Raw genomic sequence first — 10,358 nt, 5'->3', positions numbered from 1 at the left:
GGTAGGTGGGGGCGGCCGGCCGAGAGGAAGACGGCGCAGTCTCCGATGCGGATGATCTCCTTGCCCCGGACGATGGCCTTGTAGAAGAGCTTCCTGGCCTTCCCTTTCATCCCTCGTCTCTGCCAAGACAGTCCCGGGCAGGTGCGCAGCCAGAGGTCACCCAGGTCCTCCCCACCCACCACCATTTGCCCCATCCCGCATCCCACCCTGGCAGAGCCACAGCACCCACAGGCACTCCCAACACGCGAACTCCCATCTCCCTGAGAACCAGGGACCTTGGCTGGGGGGCAGACACCACGCCAGGGGGAGGGCAAGGGCACGGGTGAAAAAACCAAGGGGAACACCAGCGCCGAGCGGCACGGAGAGGTGGGAGAGGCTCCGCTCACCTGCGTGGGTTTCCCAAACCACTTCCACAGCTGCCGTGCCGGGAGGAAGGCGGCGATCTTGGGCCTGTTCTCCACCGAGGGCAGGCGCTGGCGCTTGGCCAGCTCCTTGGTGGTGGGCAGGTGGATGCCCTCCCGCTTCTTGGGCCTGCTCTCTGCTGCGCCGGCTGCTGCGCCGGCTGCTTCTGGCTCTGGGGGTGGGAGGAGGCGCGGGATTTCCCTGCCTGCTTGGTTGGCTTGGGTGGGAGGGTTTGCTGCACCGAGGAGCTTGGCTGGGCCTCAGCGACTTCGTCGTCAGAGCTGCAGGAGGAGTCTTCATCCGTAGTAGAGGAGGAAGAGGAGCTGGAGCTCGAGGAAGAAGAGGTCGATGAGGCTGAGGAAGAGGAGGAAGAGGAGGAGGAAGAGGAGCTGCTGCTAGAAGAGGAAGAGGAGGAAGAGTTGGAGGAAGAGAGAGGGGTGGATGCTCTAGAGCTGGCTGAGCTGCTGTCCTGGGCTTCTCCTCGGTTCTTCTCGGCCTCCTCTTCTCCTTCTGACTCGGAGCTGCTGTCGCTGCTGTTGCTCTCAGACTCCTCCACGGCTGCTGGAGCTGCTGCCTTTTCTTCCTGGTCCTTTGAAGCAGTGAGGCTCTCCACTGACCCATCGAACTTCCCTCCAAAGCTGGCAGGAGAATGGTCTCCTTCAGCTGCTTTGGCTCGGGAAGATTTCTGCTTGCCCTCAGCACCCACTGCAGGGGCATAGCCCAGCCCGAGGAGACTCTTGCCATCTCTGCGACCGACCAGGTTCGAGTCCTCCAGCATCCTCATCGCCTCCTTCATCTTCTTTGTCTTTGGAGACATCACGCCCTCATGGTCCAGCTTAATCAAGATTTCATTGTCGTGCTTCCTCTGAGCCTTGACCATGGTGCCAAACTCCTGCGTCTCATCCGTGGGCCGCCCTTTCTTGGCCTTGGCTTTGGAGGCCGAAGCCTCGCCGGAGCCGAAGGCGGCCAGCGTCCCCGGGAGGTCACCGTAGGGCTCCGTGCTGAGGATGCTGCCGAACACGGCAGGTTGGTAAGGGGCCTGGGGGGGGCTGTGCAGTTTAGCAGAGATCTTCATTTTGCTGGCTTTGGCCCTCTTCTCCTCCGCGGGGGCAGCGGTGCTGGCAGCGGCTGCGACTTTCGCGACCCCTTGGCGGCCGGCTTGCCCAGGCAGGCTGGCTTCTCTGGGCCTGCAGAGGGAACAGGCGAAGCCTCAACCTGATCCTTCTCTTCTGGCAAGGCAGCCTCTTCTGCAGAGGGACAGAAACACAAAGGTGTGATGGTGTCCATCCAGATGGGCTTTACTAGCTCAGACACAACCGGACACAAGTGCTGACCGGTCTCTAGGCGAGGGTGGTTTGTTCCTGACTTCTCAGGTAACCCCCAAAGAGTCCTCACCGCTCCCTCAGCACCCTCACTGAGCAGTCTGGCCTGATGCCAGTGCTTGTGAGCTGCTGATGGGCAAAGCCCACCGATGCTGCTTCAACTGCAGGGGAAACAAACTGCAGACCTGCATCCTTGGCCCCACTGATGGCTGCCGAGATGCTCAACTGCAGAAGGGACTGTGCTCTGCAGCCCTGACTGACAGAAGGAGGCTCTCACAGTGTAGGCCAGCTTCTGAGCCTCCAGCAAACTGGAGCTACAGCAGAGCGAGCTGATGAATGCATGCTCTGTGCTTTCCCCTCCATACCTGGCCATAAGCAACAGCTTTAACTCGGGAAGAGCTGTGAGGAACTGAGCAAGGACTCTCTGAGCCCCAGGTCTGGCAGTGGTGACAACCTACCAGCTTTCGCCTTGACGCTTGGCTTTCTCCCTCGCCCTTTGCCCTTTGCCACAGGCTCCTCTGACCCCAGCGTAGATCCCTCTTTTCCTTCTCCAGTGTCTTTGCTGGATTTACGGCTACGGCGCTTGGTGCTGGGCACCAAAAGGGCCGGGGAAGGCTCAGCACCTGGAACAGGTCAAAGAGATAGTCAAATGCAGTCAGGTAACACACAAAAGAGATGGGATACAGGGAAGGTATCCCTGCTGATTCTGCTCTAGGGACTGGGCTTTTTTCCCTGTAGGTTATGTCCCACCCCAGCTCTGCATGTCCATAATTGATGGTAGAATCTTTGTGACTGATAGTCTGTGAACTTGCCCCAAAAATCTCCGAGGCAGATGGCCCCAAACTCCCTACAGATCATTGTGGGAAGTGTGATGCAAAAAGCTGAGCAGCAAGACTCACACTGGATCTTGTAGTCAGGTGGGAGAAGCCGGATGTGAGACAGCGGGATACGTCCCGTGTCCCCATCGTCGAACTCTACTGTGATGAGATCACCATCCTCCTCCAGATCCAGGGCTCCTGTGGGGTGGGGAACCAGAAAATGGCATGAGGGACAAAAATCAGACTACAAACCCCTTGTCAGGGAAGTAGGGGAAGACAAAGATCCTGCAGCAGCTCCAAAGCATCCTGGGCAGTGAAGGGAGAGCACCCAATGCTTGTGACAACACTAAACCAGCCCACCTAGTGTAACATCTCCCAGTCAGCAGCACTGCTCCAGAACAAAACCACCATTCCAGTTTTGACTTCCCACCTCTTTCCCCTATTTCCCTCTATTCTTGCAGAAATTAACTTCTCTGTTTTCACTGGAGCACCTTTTTGGATTTCTTGACCTGCATTTTCTAACCAATCTCATCACGAGCTGCTGGTTTTCACCTTCTCTCCACGAGAAGCAAGCTGTGGTCCCACCCCATCTTCTTGCAGCAGCATCGCTGGTCTACAGCTCATAAATAATTTGTCCCTTCCACACACACAGTGCCACCAAGAGCCCAAAATCAAGACTAGCCGTGGTAGAAATGTCCAGGGCTCTTCACTGGATTTTTAAGAGGACAAGATGGAGGAGTTGACGTGTCAGAAGCAAAGCCATGAGTGTGCAGGTGGTTTAGAAACCTCCACAACCTCAGAAAATCTTTGGTGCCTGGAGTTAATTCTGACTTCTTGAAGCTGAATTTTTTGAAGTGTTGAATTTCTCTGATACGTTAAGCTCCTAACTTGCTCAGATCTTGTCTTACAAGAGCACACGGCCTGGAACAACAGGATGTTACTAAACCTGCACCACGACTGAGCTGGGCATGAGCCAGGCTCTGACCTTCAGAGCTTGTGGCTTTGCCAGACAAGCCCAACAGCCCTCAGAACACAGAGGACTGAGGTCCCTGTCTCAGTGCAGGGCAGCCAGGGTGGCCTTACCTCGCACAACTGTCCCTGGGTAGAGGCAGCGGTACTGCTGGCTCCAGTAGGCTGCAATCCTCGTGCCCTCGGGCAGGAACCGCACTGAAGGGGGCTTCACATCGATGATCTGCTCGGGGCAAGAGGAAGGCAGTTACTGATGTCCTTGGCATCAGCACAGACCATCCCACCACAGCTGGCGTGTCGCCAAGCAGCTCTGGGGAAAGCAAGGGATGGTTTCCCTGGTGGGAAATGGCTCCTGTCTGCTCACAGGGCCTCATCAAGGATGGGCCCTGCTGGGATACAGACCTAGTGCCCACTGCTGGTGGCAGAGCTCATCCGTGGGGCACCGACCCACAGACCAAGGGCAGCTCTGCCCAGACTGGCCACGGGGACAGGACCAGAGCACCCCTGCAGCCCCAGCTGGGGGAGGAGGAGGAGGCTTCCAGCTAGCATCCTCCATCCCAAAAGAGGGCTCAGGCACCAGGGGCAGGCCCCCTCTGGCCTCACGTACCGCCTCCTGCAGAAGCTGCTCCAGGCAGTAGATGTGGGGGCGGTTTCCCCGCTCGCCTTCCACCACCACACGGTATCTGGAACACAAAGGCCTGGTCAGACAGCACGTGGAAGGCATCATCCCCATCAGTAACACCTCCCTCTGAGCCCCACCACCAGGTTTACATGAGACCATTTAATGAGAGGTAACCGGACTGTCCTCAGTGCTGGTAAACCACTGTGCACTGTCCTTCCCTCCCTGCCACACTCTGCCAGTCACTCTCCAGTCAGCTCTAGGCAACCCACAAATCAATCCATGCACCAGTTCTGGCCCCATTCCCAGCAGAGCCCAGGTGGAGAGGGCAGCCCCTCAACTCACATGTCTGGTGAATGCACTGTCTTGACATGCCCTGCATAGAGCAGCTTGTCATCCATGGGGATGAGGACACGCAGACCATCTTTCAGCTCATCCTTGTCAATTATGCAGGAGCGGGGAGCTGTGAGGTGTTGGAGCAAGGTGGGGATTAGAGAGCACCATACAGGAAAAAGCCTCAGCAAGGAGAGAAGGAAACCCCATACTCCCAGTATCACCCTCCCCTAGGAAAAGGCCAGTAAGCCCTTTGCAGAAAGGAAACAGCCTCAAGTTGCACCAGGGGAGGTTTAGGTTGGGTAGTAGGACCAATTTCTTCCCCAGAAGGATTGTCAATCCCTGGAACAGGCTGCCCAGGGCAGTGGTGGAGTCCCCATCCCTGGAGGGGTTTCCAAGCCATGGAGATGTGGTGCTGAGGGACATGGGGCAGTGGTGACCTGGCAGTGCTGGGGGAACAGTTGGACTTGATGATCTAAAGGGTCTCTTCCAACCAAAATGATTCCCTGATTCTAAAGCAGCACAGCCCTCCTTTGAGCAGCTCCAGGAAACTTGACCATCTCCTCTGCCTGTAGAACCCTGGTCCTTCCTGCCCTCACCTGGTGTGGGTGGTCGCTCGACCAGCATGCTCAGTGGGATGTTCTCATCTTCTGAGAAGCTGCTGTCTTGATTGGGTTCAAAATCCTCCTCTGCTGCCATGCTCTCCATGAGCTTGCTGACAGCTCCTCCCTTCCCTCGGTTCTGCAGGAGAGCAAGCACCACATCAGCTGGATGGCAACAGGCAACAGTCTGATCCCATCTCACCTTCCTCCAGCAACAAATAACCTGAGGATATCGGGACAAACTCGTCCCCATCCTCAGCAATGTTAATCACACAGTGAGCTGAGTGTACCCAAACTTGCTTTTTGGCTGAACAAAGATCTTTGTTTCTCTGGGTATACCCCCAAGCATCATTGAGAGCTGACCAAAAGCTGCACACATCTGAGCTGCTCCCGGGAGGGTAGGGGAGATGCTGGGGAGCAGACAGCTGCAGCTTTGCTCTGCACTCACCATCAGCTGCTGAGCCCCTGTTCTCACTAAGCAGGCAGCTGACATGGCTCCTACTTCTTTCTCAAAGCCCCAGGATCTGTTCCTTGCTGCTTCACAGACTATAGACATTGCACTCAGAAATCATGTGAGGAGAAGCACTAATGTGTGATATGAGAAAAGAAGCTACAGTGATGGAGCAGAAGCCAGCTGTGACCTGGCTCACCCAGTCCTGGGCAAAACAACTCCACCATCATCTCCTTGGTCCTTGCTATCCATGAAAGCTCTCCCTCCACCCTGTGGCAGCCTTGGAGAATATCCTGCCTGCTTGTTAATTCGGGGGATGAAGGCAAACGAACACCAGATGGTAGCAGCAGGTACTACCTGATAAGTCTTCCTTGGATTTTAGGCTTCTCAAATCAGCATTTTGCCTGTAACACACCCGTCAAAACCTGCAAGTCTGTTTTCCTTCCCTCACACTGCAGCAGTCCAGGAAAAGAGCAGTGCTTTGCCAGCCACCCTCCAGCTTGCCCAGACCCTCACCTCTTTTTTCACCTCCTTGGCTTTCACCTTGGTTTTGCTCTTCTTGGTGGAGCTTAGGGCATTTGCCAGGCTGACACGAACGTCAGATGGGGAGCTGGGGATGCCAGGAGGAGACATGGAGGAGGAGGAGGAGCAGCAGGGTGTTTCCTTACCCTTCTTCCGCTGCTAAAAGGAAAAAGAAAACACCTCCGTCAGTAAAGAGGAAATTGGTAAAGATCTAGACCCAGGGAGAGGGGAAAGGTGGGGTAAAGATGGCTGTGCACAGGCAGGATGACATTCAGCCAACAGTCAGTCACTGACCACACCACGTCCTACATCTCCCAGCTCTGCTTTCAGGCTTCACATGTTTTGGGAAGAGCTTTTCATTACCCTGGAGAGCAATTCCTGCCCATCAAACCTTCCCCCAAAAGAGCTCCAGGAAGATCCCAGCTGGCCTCATGTCACAACTAACTTGTCTAACTCTCCCCACAATCAATTCTTCTCCCCAGTGGTAGAGACATTTCACAGGTGTTTTAATGCAGAATTGTCCTCTCTGACCAGCCCAAGCTGGATGGATTTAGGACATGGAGGGTGACACAAGTTCAAATACAACAGGCTTTTACTCCCTGAGAGTGAGATCCAGGCCTGACAGCTTCTCCAAGTACACACAGGGCTGGGAAGAGGTGACAAAGAGCAGCCAACCAGGGGCAACTGCAGAGGGAGAGGGCTCAACTTCCCTCTACCCAGCAGAGTTAATCCCCCTCCCTCCACCCTCAGCTCCCAAGGGTCCCCCCACCCACTCTGCCAGCGCATTGCTCACCTTGCTTAGCTCCTTCCTCTCCTTTCCCTTGCTGCTCTCCTTTTTGGGGCTCATGGGTCCTCCCTTGCCACAACGCCCAGGCTTGGAGACAGGGGTGGAGCTGGCGGGGGCCGGGGGGGTCAGCACTGCTGAGGAGGTGGTGGCATCGTGGAGGAAGATGCGCTCGCTCCGGCGCCGGTTCCACAGGTCGTCGTCGCTGACCTCCAGCCCAAACTCAAAGCTCAGGTCCTTGGGAGACTTGAATTTCTTCAGCTTCCTGCCCTTCTCAGCCCCAAGCTTGGTCTTGTCGGCGCTCCCGGATCCGGAGTCGAGGCTGCCAGGGGCCTGGCTTGGCGGGATGCTGCTTGCCTCCAGCGGCCCCTTCTTGCCCCGCAGCAGCCCTGAGGGTGACTTCTTCCTGATCTTGATCTCACTCTCCGAGTCGGTGTATTCAAACTCCGTCCCTGGGTGGAAAGGATTCAACCATCAGTCAAAGCCCTGGCTGAGCCAAGAGCTGCCACATCCCGCTGGAAGCTGTTGAGCTCCATAGGAGATTCTGTGCCTGCTCGACAGAGCCCTTGCTTGTTCCTCTTCCCAATCCCCACGTCCCTCAGAAGCGCATCTCTGCTCCATAAAACACTCATTTCCCTGAAAATAAGTCTTCTCTGCCCTAAACCAGAGCCCACCCATTCAGGCAGTGTGGTTCAGAATGTTTCCTCTGCCCCCTTTGCTCCCTTCCCCCACAGCTAAAAACTTGCAGGAAAGCTCTGAAGAGAAAAGATACTCTAACATTTGCCCCTCCACAAAAAGGAGTAGCTCAGCTGAAGTCAAGCACGAACCCACAAGCTGAGCCTTCCTCCCCTCCCAGTGCAATTCCTCTCCCGTCTCACCTCTGTTTCAGGAGAAAAGTCTCTGTAACAAACTGAATGAACCTGAATTTTAAGCTTAGTTTTTCCCATTGGCCAACAGACACCACAGATCCTTTTACTGGCTCAGGTAATCACCTTGAAGTCAAGAGAGGTAAATGATCTTTTGTCTGTGGCAAATGGAAATCCCCTCACGCTGGCCCCTGCTCAGTACCACGGGCACAGCAGCACCCAGAGGCCTGAAACACTGTAGTAATATCAAAATGTTCACCACCTTCAGTGTCCTCCCCAGAACCTGATAAAGGACAACAAGATCATATGTTCCCAGGGGCAGAGGGAAACTGAGGCAGCACCTACACACCCAACAAGATGGGAAAAGCACTGTGGCTGCACGGGCACGGTGCCACCAAAGGGATACCACAGCCAGGAAGAACCTTGCCAAAGGTCATGCAGTAAGTCTGCTGGAACAAGAGGCTGAGCCTAGATTTTCTAAACCCATTTATTTCCCTGGGCACCAGACCTCATGGGGTGACAGAGCACCTCTGAAGATGTGTATAAACATCAGCTCACTCTCCAAAAAAGAGCCAGAGGTCCAGCCAAAGGTCTCTCTGGTATCCTCGTCCAAACTGCTGTGCCCTCTCTGCAAGACTTTGCCTTCAGACCAGCAAGGTCTGAAATCTGGCCTTGCTTCACACCAGGGAAGCAGTGGGCAGAAGCTCTTCTCAAGCCCAACAGTGAAGGGTGCCTGCTGTGATAACCACTGCATGCAGGAGACTTTTAAGAAAGGACACAAGGGGCCAAACAACATTCACGTGGGTAAAGGAAATGCAGAAGCATGGAGAGGATCTCCTCTCAGTCCTCCTCTCTCAAAATACACTCGCTTTCCAGGGTAAATTCAGTCTGCAGGAACCTGCTGCCATCTTCTACCCAACCTTCTTCCCCTGAGACAGCCTCAGCACGAACAAGAGAAGAGCAAGGCTGTCAAAATCAAAGCTGCAAGGCTCAAAATCCAAAGCCCTTTGGAAATTCCAGCACTCCTCCTGTCTCCCTGCTGCATGAGGCAATTTCTAGACGCTCCCAGTTTCAAGGAGGGCAGGTTACAAGGTGATAAATTCTTAACAGAGGCTGTTGGAACAAGTTGGCAAAAGCCTAATATAGCATGGAAACAGTGCTAAAACAAGCCAGGCTCCCAAGGAAGACATCATTTTCCATTCTTAAGTGTGCTATAAATTCCATTATCACTTTATAAATATTAATAGAGGATTTATAAATGGAGCCCATATAGATGTGTTGGACTGGGAACGATGTCACCAACGGGCACTTGTGCAGCAGGGCACAGGGAGGGGAAGAAATGAAACTCCCCATCATGTGTAACACACAAACTGAGACAGAGACAAGGACAGAAAAAACATGGTCTGGCCCTGCAAACACAGGAGCTTGTTTCAAGTCTCACTGGCTGGTTTCTATGAGGAACCTGATGGGAGGGGATGATTAAAGAAGTTTTTCTTCTGCTTGGATGTCTCTGCTTCTTTTTGGTATCCAAGATCAGCTGCGTTTAGCACATACTTCCTGCCCTAGAAGTTAATAGCTCTTCACTGCCTTCAGCACTCAGTCGAAGAGGACACAGTATCCCACCCAAGCATGACTGTTGTGGATTCACCAGGGAGGAAAAGAGAGATCTTTGAGAAAGCCACAGGCAACTTCCCACATGGAACCATGGCTACAGCTCCTAAACCTGCCATACCCTGACTGGCTCTTGTTCTCTTGCCAGGTGATTCCCCCACCTTCAGCATCAGGCCCAGGGCAAGACAGTGGCTGGGTAGAAACCTCTTCTCTTGCAGCACAGCTTGGACTTCCTGAACTTTCCACCTTGCCCCCACGGCACCAACCCTAACCATGCAACTCACCCATCAGGCTCTGCCGCTCCTCCTTCTTCTTTGCCTTCTGCTTGGCCTCCAGCTGGATGATGGAAAGTGGAGGGGGAACGATGGGGCTGGGCATTGCACTGGCAGCAAACCTGGCTAGAAGGCCCAGGCCGCTCTCGTCAAGGGCAGGCGATGAAAGCCTGTCGGTGCCATCTGTGCCATAGTCCTCTCCTTCCTCCTCTTCCTCTTCGTCCTCCTCTTCGTCCTCCTCTGAGCTAGAATCTAGCACGCAGAAAAGAGGGAGCCCATTACAAATCTCGTGGAGTTGTGCATCAGCCACATTTCCACCCCACACCGATCACTCCCCTGCTGCCCTGTGTTCACCTAAGGAGCACTGAGCCAGAAGACGTTGGCCAAGGACACACACGTGTCCTTTGAGCTGGCGTCACCCTGCCTACCACCACCCTTGAAGGACACAGCCATACAGGGTACAACAAAGAGGATCCATTCAAGGCGAGGGAAGGAAGAGCAGGGTGTTGGCAGAGACTTGATGCCACGCACCCCCTTCCCTGTAGCTTTCAGGAGGAATTACAAGCTTAATTCCTTTGAAAATCCTGACCTCGGAGCTGTGGGATTCCCCTCCCACCCACCACCTCTTCCTCCATAATGAAATCCATTAGTGTAATCAGAGTCAGAGATCAGCATGGAAGGGGAATACCAGAGACCAGCCCGCAGCACAGCGGGAGGCAAGGAGGACACAGGGAGGAGAAGGGGCAGGAGGCAAAAATGCAAAGGAGAGAAGGGAAATAATAATTTG

At 54.5% G+C, this 10,358-nt stretch overlaps 1 protein-coding gene across 1 annotated transcript in view; it reads right to left on the bottom strand.

Moving 5' to 3' along the window:
• The window catches only part of LOC103769824 (trinucleotide repeat-containing gene 18 protein-like), a gene marked incomplete at its 5' end in the record, with an annotated part of 11,651 nt that extends 1,794 nt beyond the window's left edge, over window positions 1–9,857 (bottom strand). Inside the window, 13 exon segments of the mRNA XM_008937061.1 lie at window positions 4–119; window positions 387–538; window positions 541–1,518; window positions 1,521–1,649; window positions 2,183–2,347; window positions 2,624–2,740; window positions 3,626–3,734; window positions 4,119–4,194; window positions 4,476–4,593; window positions 5,063–5,204; window positions 6,033–6,194; window positions 6,832–7,274; window positions 9,584–9,857. Of these exon segments, the coding sequence (XP_008935309.1) occupies window positions 4–119; window positions 387–538; window positions 541–1,518; window positions 1,521–1,649; window positions 2,183–2,347; window positions 2,624–2,740; window positions 3,626–3,734; window positions 4,119–4,194; window positions 4,476–4,593; window positions 5,063–5,204; window positions 6,033–6,194; window positions 6,832–7,274; window positions 9,584–9,857 (2,981 nt within the window).
• Window positions 9,858–10,358: the final 501 nt, after the last annotated feature.

The sequence above is a fragment of the Merops nubicus genome, unplaced genomic scaffold (assembly GCF_000691845.1).
Source record: "Merops nubicus isolate BGI_N331 unplaced genomic scaffold, ASM69184v1 scaffold19873, whole genome shotgun sequence".
NCBI lineage: Eukaryota > Metazoa > Chordata > Aves > Coraciiformes > Meropidae > Merops > Merops nubicus.
This window is presented reverse-complemented; position numbering and strand designations above follow the sequence as displayed.